The 17,129-nt window shown below is 52.7% G+C and overlaps 1 protein-coding gene across 1 annotated transcript in view; it reads left to right on the top strand.

Annotated features, from left to right (window-relative positions):
* Nucleotides 1-213: 213 nt before the first annotated feature.
* The window catches only part of C6H1orf115 (chromosome 6 C1orf115 homolog), a 97,772-nt gene continuing 80,856 nt past the window's right edge, over nt 214-17,129 (top strand). The window contains exon 1 of the mRNA XM_078649811.1: nt 214-648. Coding sequence (XP_078505937.1) covers nt 301-648 — 348 coding nt within the window. The 5' untranslated portion in view covers nt 214-300. The remainder of the gene's footprint in view (nt 649-17,129) is intronic.

A 17,129-nucleotide genomic window follows, 5' to 3' on the forward strand; every position in this document is an offset into this window, starting at 1 on the left:
GCATGTACCCCGGCAGTGCATCAGCGGGTGGGAGGCTCAGAACAATGTAATCTTGGCAGCCTAGAGCCGCATGTGTGTTTGAAGTCGGTGGTGCTTCTGGTGTTTGTTGACTTTTGTAGTGAACTTTTGTGGATTTCCTGCCCCTGCAGTCCCGCCTGCCAAGGCCAGGGGGCAGGCTCCTCCCATCAGCCCTGCCCGGGCTCAGGGAGGGCAGAGTACAGGTCCCGCAGCGCACAGCTGATCACACACAGACCCTGACAGCGCGACCCAGAGGGAGCGACAGGGCGACCAGCCCCGAAAATGAGGCAGAAGAAGGGGAAGAGGAAGGCCAAGTACCCCCGCCTGCGCCCGGGCGAGGACCAGCTCTCCTTCGTGCCCGAGGAGCACCCCCCGGGCAGCGGGCAGACCCCGCAGGTGGAGGGGGGCACCGCCGCCACCTCGACCCCCGCCCGCAGCCCTACCAGGACCCCCGGGGCCAAGAAGGAGCCGGGGGATGGACGCAAAGGCAAGAAGAAGCGCAGCTCCAAAAAGGTGCACCTCGCCCCCCTCCCGGACAAGTACGAGCCCCTGGAGGAAGGAGGGGGCGAGCGAGAGAGCAAAGGGGAGAAGAAGAGCCGCAGGAAGCAGAAGGCGAAGAAGTATGCAAGGGTAAGAGCCCCCCGAAATGCGGCAATGCACCTGCGCCTGCAGAAACACCAGCTGCAACAAGAGCTTGTTTTAGGCGACGCTTCTTAGCGCTGTAAATAGGATTTGCTAATATTACCGAAACTAAAGTGTGCAGAGAGATCTTTGGGGCAAAATACAACTAATATTTTACTTCCTGTTAACTCTCAGCATGAGTTTTTAGTGCATTTTTAATGGTAAAACCAAAAATAACACTTTGCAAGCCATTCTGGACGATCTTCCACATACTGCACAGATTGGTACCTATTCAGATTCGCAGGTGCACCTGTTGCTTTAAGCAGCTCGTCCCTTCGTAGTTGTCCCATTGCAGTCAGTTCATGGCAGCTTGCATTCCTGTTGCCTCTGGCAAAAACGATACATTTGCAAAGAATCGGTACGTTATGCATGAAGAAAATGATCGAGATTGCCCATCATTATCAGATGATTCCAGGTTAGTAAGACCCAAATTTCCGGGCCTGAGGTTTCTTGCATGTTTTCATGTGTGTTAGTTGGAGATGAACCCAGACTACAGTTCCCAGAGTGCACTGATTTGTTAAATGAACGCCTAGTACTGGAAACGGTGCTATAGTCAACTGGTTTCCACAATGTTGACTTCGAGGTTTGTGGAAGTCACATCAGGGTCACCCCGGTCTTAAGTTTAAAAGTGAGTTAATTTTATTAAAAACATAATAACCCACAAGAATATGGAACAATATAGTACAAATAATTTTGCAAAGAATAAGACATAACTAAACAATTTGTCAGTGAAAAGAAAAACTATAAGCTGTCTGAAATAAGAAATGTTCAGTTGTACGAGAAGAAGAGCAAGTGTATTATACATATATATATATATATATATATATATATATATATATATATATATATATATATATATATATATATATATATATATACACACACACACACACACAAATATAATTACATTAACAGGCATCATACTTAACTATATTAAATGAAAATGAAAGAAAAGTCCGGGGGTTTGAGGTACTCCTTGGCGGGCGGGTGTAGGTGCAAAGGATCGTTGTGCACAATCATCTAAGAACTGTGTAACAGGAGACCACAAGCTCTGACGTTTCAGGGCTAAAGACAAGGGAGAAATGCAACTTGTGTCCAGTCTATGATTATAGCAAACTGCACACCCGATCTTAGAAGTCGTCTCCAGCACAACTCTGAGGACCGGTGGTCGGTGGACGGTGTTAGTTAACATCCCTCCTTGTGAGTTTTGAATGGTAACCAGCCACACCATGTGCAAATCTAATAACCTCTTCCTATGCATTTCTTGGTGGTTACCATGGCAGCCTGCGGTACAGTGGGGGTGTTGCGCCGCGTGACCTCTCCAGACCCAAGTAACCGTGGCTGGGGTGAGACTTGAACCAAAACATGAACAGCAAGTTGAGAGTTTCCTGGTGTGATCAGCCCACTCGGCTCCGATGAGGGGGAACTGAGGTGTGTGTGGAAGCCGAGGAGGGCAAGCCATCAGTCCTAGGGGGAAGCCCACCCGGGGTCTCCCTTGGCCCTAAGGGCCAAAGCCTGCGATGGGCCAAAGCAAGCCTATCTGCCTGCCAGACATATATTCAACTTCCTCTTATATTTTTAATTAAGGTTGAGGATTCCTAGTACTGTAATTGCATTTATAAAGTGCTTACCACCTCTGACGAGGCGTTGAAGCACTTTTACTCTGAGACAAAAACCACACGTTTCACATTTACTCCTGCTCCCACAGAGGCGCAGCATCTCGCCTTCAGTATGTCGGGCCCTGCTGGTTTTCTTGCTTTTATCAAGCTGCATAACGGAGCTGGCGAGAGGGCAGTGCCCTGGCTCGTCTGTGACGCACCTTCCAGTTGCCCCTCAGAGCCGCGCATGGTCCACGGCGTCAGCCCGAGCCAGGTTCAGCATACCTCGGTTCGCCCACCAGTAGGGAACAGACACCTTGTGCTGCCTTGGTTCGCCCACCAGTAGGGAACAGACACCTTGTGCTGCCTTGGTTCGCCCACCAGTAGGGAACAGACACCGTGTGCTGCCTTGGTTCGCCCACCAGTAGGGAACAGACACCTTGTGCTGCCTTGGTTCGCCCACCAGTAGGGAACAGACACCTTGTGCTGCCTTGGTTCGCCCACCAGTAGGGAACAGACACCTTGTGCTGCCTTGGTTCGCCCACCAGTAGGGAACAGACATCTTGTGCTGCCTTGGTTCGTCCACCAGTAGGGAACAGACACCTTGTGCTGCTTTGGTTCACCCACCAGTAGGGAACAGACACCTTGTGCTGCCTTGGTTCGCCCACCAGTAGGGAACATACACCTTGTGCTGCCTTGGTTCGCCCACCATAGGGGAACAGACACCTTGTGCTGCCTTGGTTCGCCCACCAGTAGGGAACAGACACCTTGTGCTGCCTTGGTTCGCCCACCATAGGGGAACAGACACCTTGTGCTGTCTTGGTTCGCCCACCATAGGGGAACAGACACCTTGTGCTGCCTCGGTTCGCCCACCAATTGGGAACAGACACCTTGTGCTGCCTTGGTTCGCCCACCATAGGGGAACAGACACCTTGTGCTGCCTTGGTTCGCCCACCAGTAGGGAACTGACACCTTGTGCTGCCTTGGTTCGCCCACCAATTGGGAACAGACACCTTGTGCTGCCTTGGTTCGCCCACCAGTAGGGAACAGACATCTTGTGCTGCCTTGGTTCGTCCACCAGTAGGGAACAGACACCTTGTGCTGCCTTGGTTCGCCCACCAATTGGGAACAGACACCTTGTGCTGCCTTGGTTCGCCCACCAGTAGGGAACAGACACCTTGTGCTGCCTTGGTTCGCCCACCAATTGGGAACAGACACCTTGTGCTGCCTTGGTTCGCCCACCAGTAGGGAACAGACACCTTGTGTTGCCTTGGTTCGCCCACCAATTGGGAACAGACACCTTGTGCTGCCTTGGTTCGCCCACCAGTAGGGAACAGACACCTTGTGCTGCCTTGGTTCGCCCAACAGTAGGGAACAGACTCCTTGTGCTGGCTTGGTTCGCCCACCAATAGGGAACAGACACCTTGTGCTGGCTTGGTTCGCCCACCAATAGGGAACAGACACCTTGTGCTGCCTTGGTTCGCCCACCAATTGGGAACAGACATCTTGTGCTGCCTTGGTTCGTCCACCAGTAGGGAACAGACACCTTGTGCTGCCTTGGTTTGCCCACCAATGGGGAACATACACCATGTGCTGCCTTGGTTCGCCCACCAGTAGGGAACAGACACCTTGTGCTGCCTTGGTTTGCCCACCAATGGGGAACATACACCATGTGCTGCCTTGGTTCGCCCACCAGTAGGGAACAGACTCCTTGTGCTTGGATTGCCACCCAGCACTTACCAAGGGGACACATCTGAGGTAAAAAGAGAGCGAAGCAGTGGTTTGTGCGGAATCTTACCTGTCCATAGCAAAGATCGGTGTAGCTGCCTTGGTATCTGGTCCTAATGGTACCGGCTGTGTGCCAGGATGCCAAGCTGGCCTTTGGCTTATGAGTTGCAGGATGAAGTTAAAAGAACCATCCACTGATTAGGAATGACGTCTTTTCCCTAGACCTGCGTCTTTATCAATCACTAGAAATGACCATTCTAGAATGTTGCGTTGTTTGATGACGTCTGCTTGGGTTTAAGACTGGTTGTGACGTCATTCACTTACTGGTCCCTTTAGGGAATCTAACAGGATTGGTCAGAAATAGCATAAAGGGGATCCAATGAATGTTGTTAATTTTGCATCATTAACCAAAGAGACATTCTGGTACCCTTTATTGCTTTCGACTTTTCGTGATGCGGAAACAGGGATTATTTTCCTTTTACGTAGATGCTCCTTTTAAATATGGTCTAAAACCATCAGTGACTTAATGGGCCCCATGACCTACACAAACAAGTCTTAACATTTTGCACTTTCTCGGCTCATCTACCGCATCGCTTTTTGTGCTTTGTACTGATGTGGAAGAAATTCAGATGTTTCTGAGTAACTGGAATCATTTCTATGTACCTAAAATATAGAACAAATAACATCGTAATCTGCGATACCGGAGTACCCAATAGGTATTGTATTATGGTGCTTTTTTAATTCTTATTTTCATCACGGAGGTCCTGTGTTGATTTTACAAAATCCGACCAGCCCTTCCCGTCTATTCCCGAGAGGATAAAAAGGAAATAGCTTGTAACAATGGCGATCGTCTCAAAATATGACGAAAAAACAAACATCCTCAAAAGTGCCAGAAACCCGGACCTGAGCAGCCTTCCTTGTAAAATCAAACAGGATCTCTTCAGGGAAAATGCAAATGGCTACATCACAGCTCTAAATCAAACAACAACTAGGGGGTGTTGTGTGCACACTAATATTTAGTTTTCTACATAGCGCTTAATACAGTACGTTTGTGGTTTCTAAATGCTGTAAATAATAGATATTCCGATTACTCAAATTATTGCACGACATTTACCGACCTCGGAAGGATTGAAGGCATTTAGCTGAAAGCCTCATTTGTGACTTACAGAATGGAGGGGTGGAGATCAGAAACAATCCGCAGCCCCGCAACGGGGAAACCCGTACACTATAGGACCGGGACCCCCCAGCATGTCCCCGCCCCCTCCCTCCAACTCTGAAACCCACAAGCATATCAAGGACAAAGATTTGCGTGGGTTTAAAACGGCTATGTTTAATCTGCATACCACATAAATATGACAAGTAAGTTCAAATTGCATAATTAGCAAAACATAACACACTTTTAATAATTGACATTCCAATTTGTAACAAACCCCCAGCACTAAGAGGGGGGTCATCCTGCGCAAGGTGCAACCCACCTGTGCCCTAGAGTGGTGGGCCCCACCTCTGGTCCTTGTCCGCCATTCCGGGGCCCACCCCCCGACCACCAGGCTGCCCAGGAACCCAGGAGGCTCGAAACCTGTCGCCCTAGCCTCCCCAGCCGGTGGTCACCTTTCTCCCAGCGGAGAGCTTACCGTCTCCGCCCCTCAGTGCTGGCCTAGAGAGTGTGCAGGGCGGACTCCCATCCATCGTGAGTGTAAATGTCAATGTTCGCAGGTCTCTTTACCGCCACAAGGGTGACCCAGGGCCTTAGGTCTGTCACCCTCCCCACCTGCGTTCAGTACAAAAGACCACAGTCCTTTAATCCAGGCATCCGTGCCCAAGTCCGACAAATGTACTCCATCTTGGTGGTACATTGCTTCGCCCGAAATCATCCTGTGTGGAATCAGGCAAAAACGGCCCTTCGCTGAGCACAACTTGGCCAATTCCCCGTTGAGCCGCCTAACTGAAACGTTCAGAGATCTAGCCCGCACTCCGGGGCCCCAGGTCCTGCGTGGGATCATGCAAGACCAGGCAATTCTGGCCAAAGGAAAGATCCGCCCCAACCAAGCTAACTTTGTCATCAACTCTTCCTTGACCGCCAGGCGTCCCCTGTCGACCATGTCGTTTCCTCCCAGGTGAATGATTACCAAGTCCGGGGTCTTCTGCCCCACCTGCTCTCTTATGTCCTCCACGAGCCGATGTAGGTGCCGAATTCGCAAGCCCCCAACGCCCCGCCACAGGAATTCCGTCCTGCTTAAGCCCGCCGGCTTCTCGACTCGCCTCTGCTGCAACCGCACCGTGGCGCGCCGCACGAACGAGTGCCCCAGTACCCACACCACCTTCGCGGGCATCTTACTGGATAGGATGGAAATGGAAAAGTTAACACCAGTTTGATCACATAATCCAAATTTTTTTTATCACTTTGTTTTTTTTGTTGTTTTTTTTTTGTCGTAAGACACATAATCCACATTTAGTCACAACAGGTCAGGTCTGATGTACCTCCTGAAACAATTAGATGACCCGCGCCCCACGCCCTTCACCGTGCTGGCTGACAGGCCCGCCCCGGCAGCTAACGTGGCTGCCCCAATCCTAAAAGAGTGCGAGGAGTACCCTGCTCCCTCTAAGCCTAATTCTACTAATGCCAGGCCGAAGACTGCTTTGAATTGATATTGGGAAAGACAATGGCCCTGTTCATGTCTGAACAAGGCTGACCCCCCTACTATAGGGCGCAGCACCAAATACGCGTGCAACCGGGCAACAGGACAAGCTATAACTCCAGGAGCAGGGTTCAACTGGATGGTAGATCCCCTCCCACCCTGGTCAGTTTTGGACCTTCTGAGGGTCACTACCAGGCCCCCGGGGATAAAGAGGTGTCCAGGAACTGCAGACCCCCCCCTTGGTCAGACCTAGAGGACCCCACTAGCTCGCAAAGCCTGAAGGCCCCATAAAAGGCCAAAGAGAAGGCAGCCCCAAAAAGTGTGCATTCAAAATGAGAACAACAGACCCTAGGCAGAGCCACTATGATGTTAGATAGGGTTGCTATGTCCAGAGGCCTCCGGCAGTCCCGCCTGGGCCCCTCCAACCTGGCCCAGCCTGTCAGGGCCTTCTTTACAACAAAGGAGATACTCGGGTCACCTTGCCCCGCTAGTCTAGCAAAGAAACCTATTGCAGACACATGTACCCTTGCGTAAGATACCGCCCTGCCCTGATCCCTTAAGAGCTGAAGGAAGCCATATATCGCTTCATGAGAAAACAATCCCGGGATACCGGCTCCTTGCACAAACAACCTGTACGAATTGAAATGTTGTTGATACGCTCTCCTAGTACTGTCGCTCAGTGAGGCACCTACCAGCCCCGCTAGCGCGGGGCTCCAATCGACCACAGTGACGAAGGGAACACTGTCATTCGCTACTCCGTTTGCGGGTGGAATCTCCGGAAGTCCTGCAACTTGGAACGAGACAGGGCGTCAGCAGCATGATTATCCACCCCCGGTATGTGTGCAGCCTTAAATGTTAAATTCAGTCTCAAACATTCCACCACCAGGTGTTTTAACAATCTTAGCACATGTTTGCACGAGGCACCCTGTCTGTTGATGGCTTCCACTACTGCCATGTTGTCTGACCAAAAAACCACAGACTTGTTCCTGAATCGGTCAGTCCAAATGGCCACAACTACCACAATTGGAAAAAGTTCTAGGAAGGCTATATTGTTAGTCAATCCCACTTCATGCCACTCAGCTGGCCACTGCGCCCCACACCAAGAAGGCCCCAATATGGCCCCAAAGCCACTGCTGCCTACAGAATCTGTAAACAAACCTAGTTCTGTGCTAGACACCTGTGGCGCAGGCCACACCACCTTACCATTGAAGTCCTTCAGGCACCCTGTCTGTTGATGGCTTCCACTACTGCCATGTTGTCTGACCAAAAAACCACAGACTTGTTCCTGAATCGGTCAGTCCAAATGGCCACAACTACCACAATTGGAAAAAGTTCTAGGAAGGCTATATTGTTAGTCAATCCCACTTCATGCCACTCAGCTGGCCACTGCGCCCCACACCAAGAAGGCCCCAATATGGCCCCAAAGCCACTGCTGCCTACAGAATCTGTAAACAAACCTAGTTCTGTGCTAGACACCTGTGGCGCAGGCCACACCACCTTACCATTGAAGTCCTTCAAAAAATTGCGCCATACCATGAGATCTTCTCTCACCTCCGCCCTCAGGCACACTCGGTGGTGCTTGTGGGACAGCCCGCCCATGGCCCTAGCAATTGACCTGGAGAAAGGACGTCCCATGGGGATAATTCTTAGCGCAAAATTGAGCTGACCTACCAGACCCTGCAACTGATGTAAGGTCACCTTAGGTCCTACCAGAGCTGCCTCAATGGCCAGGGAGAAGGCCTGAATTTTGTCAAGGGGCAGCCTACACTCTCCCGCCACTGTATCAGTCTCTATGCCCAGGAAGGTCATGCATGTATCAGGGCTCACTGTCTTCCCTGGTGCCAAGGGCACCCTGAACTCTTGAAACAAGGCCAACAGCTTCCCCAGGGCCCAGGCGCAAGCCTCGGAAGCAGTCGGGCCCATGACCATGAAGTCATCCAGGTAGTGTACCACCTCCTCATAGCCCGTTCTGAGTGTAAACACCCACTGCAGCATGGAACTGAAAGTTTCAAAGTACTTGCAAGAAACTGCACACCCCATTGGCATACAACTATCATAGTAGAATTGGTTATTCAATTGAAAACCCAACAGATGATAATCACATGGGTGCACCGGTAACAGGCGGAAGGCTGATTCGATATCTGTTTTTGCCATGATGGCGCCAGGACCCAAGTCCCTCAACTTCTGCAAAGCTGCATCAAAGGAAGAGTACGTCACCGAACACAGGGAGGGGTCATGGCATCATTTACTGATGCCCCCCGTGGTGCAGAGAGGTTGTGGATCATCCTAAACTGTCCCTGCTCCTTTTTCGGCACCACTCCCAGTGGGGAACAAACAAACCCATCTAAAGGAGGGGACGGGAAGGGGCCAGCCACCCGGCCCAAGGCGCGCTCCTTCTCCACTTTCTGAGCCACTACCGTGGGGGGCCTGCCCGCTGAAAGCAAATTGTTGCATTGCCTGACTGGGGCCACGCCCTGGGCCGGGATGCGAAAGCCTTCAGAAAAACCTAAATAGAGAACTTTGGCTGCTGTCCGGTCTGGATACTGATTAAGCCAAAAAACCAGTCTCCCAATATCCACAGGTGTGGACAGCTTAAGGCTGCGGGGGCTGAACATCCCTGCTTCCAGCCCCTCCCCGCTCTTTAGATTTCTTGACGCACTTAAACTCCGGGTGGGAGGGGTGGCCACAGAAAGAACAGGCATGCCTAAACCTACACTGCCCCGTCGACCAGGTGCACATTTTCTTATTGAATGCCCAACACGTCCCCTTCTTCTCCCCCGGGCCTCCCTGAGATGTCCGAAAAGGCTGCTTGGTGTGCTGTTCTCTGCTGTTGACACTCTCTAACCACACGTTGACCTCCACTTGATCCCACCCTATACTTGGGTTAGCTGCCTTTGCTCACCTGAAGTCCCTATCGTAATCTAACCAGGCTGTCCCACCCAGGAAGGAGTGGGCCGTCAGGATCTTATTTGTATAGAACACCAATGAAATTGCCAACTCTGGCTTCTTTTCCAACATAACTGTAGTAAATACATGGAAGCCGCACAACCAATTAGTAAAGGACACCTCTATCTTTGGTTTCCTATCCCTAAATGACCCCTCTTTTCCTTCCCTCTCCTTGAACTCTACATCTTGCCTCTTTGGCCGAATCAGCGCGAATATGTCCACATATTCGCCTTTCCAGATTTTTTTCCTTCATTTCACTAGGTACATGGGTAGCTAGTGCCCCAGGCTGAGACAATACGTTGCCCTGCACTCCCCCAACAACACCCTCCAGAGTTTTGATTGGGTCGTTCCCCTTCTTACCTCCCATGGGCGTTGACGGGCCTGCCGCAACTGAGGGATTAAGTCCTGCCGCCAAAGTGGCCTTGCCACGGGATTCAACCAGTAGGGCTAACTGCTTCTGAATATTACTCAGTGCATCTTGCTCTGCAGAACTCGGGGTAGCGCAGGGAGCCACTGCTGTGTTACCCGCTATAGGACAGGTTGTGGGTGATGCCAGTTGATTAACCAGGGCGGACACAGTTGCTATGATCCCTGCTGTGGGATCCGGTGACGCCCCTGCCTGCCCACCTGCTTGCTGTGGAGGTGAAGGAGGGATGGGTGTCGCCATTTTAGGTAGCTCAACCGGAGTCTGCACTGGCACTAATACTTTCAATGCTTCCCTAATCTCTGACAGGGCTGTCCCTAATGGGTCCACCTGGGCGCCCAAATCCTTACTCGTCGAGTCTGTGCTTGGTGCCGGTGGAGGGGAAGGCGATACCCCCATGGGGAGTGGGAGGGCGGGACCTACTGGACTCTCGCCCCCGCCAGCTGGCCCGCTCGCATCGCGAGCCCTGTCCTTCTTGCGGTTGCCCCCCCCTTCACCTTGCCCTGCACTCTAGGCTTTTTGACCAAAGGGGGGGAAGGCAGCCCTGGGGGGTACTCCCTCCCTACGTGGGCGCTCTATGCCTCCAGGTGCTGGTTCCTCTGGCACCGGTTCCTCCTCTTCACTACTCTCATTGGTATTATTGCCAAGCTTTGCTAATATCATTTTTAACATCTGGGCGATCTCGGGCTCTGCATCCTTTCGTTTATGGCTGACTTTCTTAGGCGGCATCTTCCTCAGACTCTCTCACCGACTGGGCCTGTGCTAATAACGCTCACGGCTACCTCCTGCCCCACCGGTTGTCTGTTTAGCCTCTTGCTGGCCCCCAGACCATATGCTAGCAGCCGGTGCTATTTGCACGTCTCCCTTCGTGCCTCGAGTCCCTCCCAGCTGATGCGCCGCCCACGCGCCCTGCCCGCAGTCCCACCACCAGCGCTCCCACAAGCCCGGAAGGAGAACCGTGCCGCCAAAGACACCCGCCCGCAGCCACAAGGGATCGGGGCCTCGGATACAAAGCGCCTCGTGTCGCACCCCTGCCCCCGCTCCTTGTAGCTACGCACGGCCCCCCCAGCCACACGCACCACCCTTACCTGGCCTGCCGGATCGCCGCTGTAAGGACGCCACTGGCCTTTGTCTCCACGCTCTCGACTGCCGCCGGCTCGCTTCCGCCGACCACCAGCGCCTCCGTACACGACCTGGACCTGGTGAAGAGTCGGGGGCAGACTAAGTTAAAAAAACTTAAACTAAGGACAGGGGTGGAGGCGCAGGACGCGGGAGAGCTCAGCAGATCCGGTGCGGGAGAAGGGGGGCAAAGAGACCGAGGTCACTGGCCTGAGCCCCTAAATAGGCCTCGGTCTCCCCCCCCCACCCCCCCCCCCTCCCCACCGGAAATACGTCACCCCCGCGACCCGGAAGTACTTGGGCAGCCGGAGGCCTTGTGGCGATCCGCCCGCCCGATGACCAACCAGGAAGGGAGGGACTGGACCGGGGGGCCGGATCCTAGGAGCGCGCTCCTTCAATGTCGCGCTTGGGATTCTCGTCTTTGACCACATGGGCCGCCGAGCCACACAAGCAGGGCTCGAGTCGGGGGACCACGCGGGTGGACGGCGTCCCCCCACTTATTTTACAGGGGGGACGCCATCCCCCCTGCTCAAAAGCATGACCATCTAAGATGTTGAGTTACTTGCCCCCCCTCCCCGTCGCGTGCGCAGCCCGGGAGGAGACGGCTTTGCGGGCGCACACACAGCCGCATCCGAGCCCTTCACAGCTCTTTAATAGACCATTTGGTTGTGAATGAGGTTTTTTTTTTTTTCCACTCCTTAAAGCGCCTGCATCTGCATACCTAGCAACTCTTTGAAGCTCCGTTTTGAGGAAAGAATGGAGCCGGAAAAACCCAAACAGCGATGTAGAAACTTGTAAGCGCACTGCAGACCACTTAGTCACTTAGTTGGGTTATCTTACGGGCAATCCAAGGGCAGGCCGCATTCTCGCCACCTGCCCGCCTGATGAGCCAATCAGCACAGTGGCGAACCACCCCGCTGCTGATCATTATGGTAATAAACTACTCACGCCCCTTGCGGGGCGTATCTAAGCAACCCCCGGTTGCACAGGCCCACAACCGCCCGAAGGACTACTGGGGCGCCGTCTCGGATTCCTAGCCTCACATGAGGTTCTAGGTTAGGCTCTGGCACCCCTATGTGCCCGCTGAAGTACTGATTCGCACCTCTCTGTTTCCGGATTGCCCTGTAACTCCACCTGCAACGAAAAAGGAAAACACATTAAAACTCCCTCAGGAGCCCCCCCATAGCTGACACTCAGGGTTAGAGGTAGGGAGGGAAAGAGTGTCCCGACGTGTTCGACGCAACGTCCGGAGCGGCAAAGAGGCCACCACAACGGCCAGAGGAGGAGATATACCCTCTCCCTGCCAGCCCCGGACGTGCGTCATAGTTCCGCCCACCTCCACCGGGCAACCTGCCCTGAGGGGTGGCAACCATTAGCTGGGGGTCGGGGGCAGCCCTACGTGACTAAGGGCCCGCCCTCCTGATGGCCACCGGGTGGCCTCGGGCAGGCGCATAGTCACTTCAGGGCCACAGGAACCCCCCGCCCCCATAACAACATCCCGCAAATAACACACAGACACAAGTGTTAAGATTGGGAAAAATTGCTGCAGGTTTATTGTTACATACAACATTATGTAATCACGTTGGGTTATCTTACGGGCAATCCAAGGGCAGGCCGCATTCTCGCCACCTGCCCGCCTGATGAGCCAATCAGCACAGTGGCGAACCACCCCGCTGCTGATCATTATGGTAATAAACTACTCACGCCCCTTGCGGGGCGTATCTAAGCAACCCCCGGTTGCACAGGCCCACAACCGCCCGAAGGACTACTGGGGCGCCGTCTCGGATTCCTAGCCTCACATGAGGTTCTAGGTTAGGCTCTGGCACCCCTATGTGCCCGCTGAAGTACTGATTCGCACCTCTCTGTTTCCGGATTGCCCTGTAACTCCACCTGCAACGAAAAAGGAAAACACATTAAAACTCCCTCAGGAGCCCCCCCATAGCTGACACTCAGGGTTAGAGGTAGGGAGGGAAAGAGTGTCCCGACGTGTTCGACGCAACGTCCGGAGCGGCAAAGAGGCCACCACAACGGCCAGAGGAGGAGATATACCCTCTCCCTGCCAGCCCCGGACGTGCGTCATAGTTCCGCCCACCTCCACCGGGCAACCTGCCCTGAGGGGTGGCAACCATTAGCTGGGGGTCGGGGGCAGCCCTACGTGACTAAGGGCCCGCCCTCCTGATGGCCACCGGGTGGCCTCGGGCAGGCGCATAGTCACTTCAGGGCCACAGGAACCCCCCGCCCCCATAACAACATCCCGCAAATAACACACAGACACAAGTGTTAAGATTGGGAAAAATTGCTGCAGGTTTATTGTTACATACAACATTATGTAATCACGTTGGGTTATCTTACGGGCAATCCAAGGGCAGGCCGCATTCTCGCCACCTGCCCGCCTGATGAGCCAATCAGCACAGTGGCGAACCACCCCGCTGCTGATCATTATGGTAATAAACTACTCACGCCCCTTGCGGGGCGTATCTAAGCAACCCCCGGTTGCACAGGCCCACAACCGCCCGAAGGACTACTGGGGCGCCGTCTCGGATTCCTAGCCTCACATGAGGTTCTAGGTTAGGCTCTGGCACCCCTATGTGCCCGCTGAAGTACTGATTCGCACCTCTCTGTTTCCGGATTGCCCTGTAACTCCACCACAGCCTGTGCGATGGTCCCCGCCGTCGCACGGGTCCCCCACCAACGCTACTCCTTTTACCTGCAACCCTTGCTCAGCAGAGCCTTTTTTAAATTGAGGAGGAATAAGTCTAAGCCAACCGGCGTCAGGACTCCATCCACCTTGAAGTAACCTTTACTTTGTCCTGAATCATTTCATGTCTGAAGAAGCCCCGACCCCTCTGTTGGGTAACTTTCTTCATGGCACCGAGCTTCCTTCCTAAACTTTATAATTGCTTGGCACAACTTAGCACCTCACCAGGGACATAAGAAGCATGCCTGACGAAACGCAGGCCCTTCTGCCCCTAATCTGCCGATACCCTGGGTCTTATCCCTCACAAAATTTGTGTACCATCCCTGGTTCGAGAGTCATATTACCAGGAATGACAATGGGAAGAAGGGGCCCCTACTGTTGAAGGCGCTTCGTGTCAAATTAACGGCGTTCCAGCACCAGCCCTGACACTTGAACACCCTTCACGACAAGCAACAGCAGGCTACACCCAGCCAGGTTATGACTACTGCTGTAACGCCACTCTCCGCACAACATAGAGACAGTGTGCCTACAATAACGCTTGTGCTGCTATCCTACAAGCGCACAGAGGCATGGAAGGGATAATAATATCCTTTTATGAATAGGACGATGACCTTGCATGTGCCAATACAAGATTGAAAAGGTATAACAGCAGGCATCACCCGCCCTCTCGGGTTTAGTCTGGGGACAGCTTTAGGCCATGCTACCTTTCTGAACACTCTCTGGCTGCATGCCAGCCTTGAGAGCAGAGGTGGCAGCCCCCAACGGGATGAATGGCTGGAGAACCTTTTCCCTTGCCTCCGCAAACCAGCTCAATCAAGGCACGCAAGCATATTTTTATCCATTTGGTATTTGGTCAAGGGACCCAGGTCAGCATGGCTGAGAGGTAACCTGGGACCGCAGGACCTGAGCGAGGAAGGACTTGAGGGTCTCTACAGGGTAATAGCAGGGGTCACCCAAGGGGGCCAACCGGGTAACCGACCCTTTGCCTGTCTGATCTGTTTTGCAACGTCTGAGAGTGATGTACAGGCTAGCTTCAAAACTTATGTCCGCCACCCCTAAGACATCCCCAGCCAAATCTGACTAAGATCGCTGTCTGTGGGATTACTTAAGACCACCACAAAGGGATTGCCGGGACAGATCTAAGTGCCCCCTTGAGATCCCTACCTGCGTCAGTACATGCCTGAGCATATACCCCCGAGGCGCCGTTCTCCAAAGTCACTGAACTGTGCTTCGTGAACGCTTGTGCAACTATACCCCAGCAAGTACAGAGGGGTATTCAGTGCGCAAAGCCTAGGAGGACTTACATTTTATATACAGGCTTGCCAATGCAAACAGCTGATATCCCATGCCCCTTCGACTTGGGGGCAGCTCAACCATGCTACCTCATGAATATCTGGTCTATACCGTTGACTTCGACCCCCGACCTAAGGGATTAATAAGCTGAACCAAGGTGCTCCCAGTATAGGCCAACTCCTCACCTTGGGGGGGGCACATGGGAATCTGAAGGATACTTAAGTTCACACAAGGCTGTTTCAACGCAGCCCCGGGGAGCCCAACCCCGCTAACCCAGTGAGAAACCGTGGGTCCAATTCCGGCTAGGAGCCCAATGTGCAAGCCAACGCCTTAATATGGAGAGCGAAGAAAAGGGGGTCTGGAATACCAGATAGACATTCAGTGCCTTCATACGGCTGATATTTCACTTCCTGGGCACTTCTATATTGAGAGTCTTCTGGGGGCCCACCTCTATAGGTAAGCTTGGTGTCCCGGCTCAGGCCGTGGCGCAATTGCCCTGCTAGTACATGAACTGAGTAAAACTGCAGGCTGTAGACCCTACATACTACTGAGAACCAGCTGGTGTACCCGAGCTGAAGGCTCAGCGGATGGGCTGGTTTCCCGCATCCAGAGCCTTGGGAGAACTGACAGACGACAGCAGTATTAGGAAGAGCAAATTGACTATTGTTCTACATAGGATAAGTAAAACAGTGCAGGTCCCGGGAATGCGCATAAGAAGGACAGACTACCACTTGGTAAGGCCCCAGGATCGTTATGCGCAAGGTTATATATGTCCTTTTAGCTCAGGGCTAGACCTAGGTTTTGCTACTGTTCTAATATGACGCATAGAAAGATAACCCATGGGATCTCTTCTCTATCACCATCTGGCAGATAGCCAGCAGGTGGCGACAGTGAGCTATTCTAGCACCACTGACCTCCAGCACCCCGTGATCACCGAACCACACACATCCATAAGAATGGTGTTATGCATGTTAGTTGGCTGATGATCTGTGTGTCTTTGAAATGAAAATCACACTACAGGCCTCTCCAACCTGGAGGTAGGGCTGGGAGATGTCGCTATGGCATTAATTTTAGGGGTCACGTGGCTTGCTTCGGGTGCCCCGTTGATGGTCTGTGCACTGGAGACTCATTCCTGGTAGCACCTCTTCACTCATACCCCAATCTTTCCTAACGATAGTAATTTTGTTTTCAATCGGTAATCGTTTGTTTTATGAATATTTTGTTAAATGTGCAATGCACAATAACGCATCATCTCAGCACCTTCTATTTAGTGTATACTGAGGCGCTCTGACAATCCTAATACTACTAGCCACACTAAGAAGCAATCGAATGACGAAATGCACCTAAAACAAACGGTATAGTACCGTTCCCTGACATCTTTAGGCGCAATAATGGCCCACGGTATATAGGGACACATTTGCACGCCCCGTGCGTCACCCCTGCATCACTTTAACATGTGAACAGTGACGCAAGGGACCCGCAAATCCGCCCCTTAGTGCGCTACCTTCAGATATTTGTGATACCGCCGGCGTGTGTATAGAGAATATACACCTTCTGTGATCAGTAAGCATATGCTGCATATTTCTTCAGAGTAACGAGTGCAGGGCCTTCATCCCAATCCGCAGAATGATAGGTAGCGCCAATACTGCCTCAAAGCGCTATAAGTCGGCAAAATAACAAAAGTGTGGTTCGTTCTCCAGGTAGGATCCCACAATAATTCTAACGCGAACTGGACCCGAAGACATCGGATATCAGAGAGCTTTACGCAAGCACGAGTTTCACACCTTCATATTTGTTAGGTAAAGGGGGGGATCTGCCCAGAATCACAGGATGTTGAGCGTCCCCGCAGGGACCGAACCCGGTTCCCCAACTTGGAGGTGGACGCTAGCGCCGTAGACACTCGTCTTACATTAAGGCCGGCCAAAGGAGGAATTTGCAACCACGCGTGAGGAATGCAACAATGGCTACTTTGTGGGGCCCAAATATTT

This window comes from Lissotriton helveticus, chromosome 6 (assembly GCF_964261635.1).
Source record: "Lissotriton helveticus chromosome 6, aLisHel1.1, whole genome shotgun sequence".
In the NCBI taxonomy this organism is placed as follows: domain Eukaryota; kingdom Metazoa; phylum Chordata; class Amphibia; order Caudata; family Salamandridae; genus Lissotriton; species Lissotriton helveticus.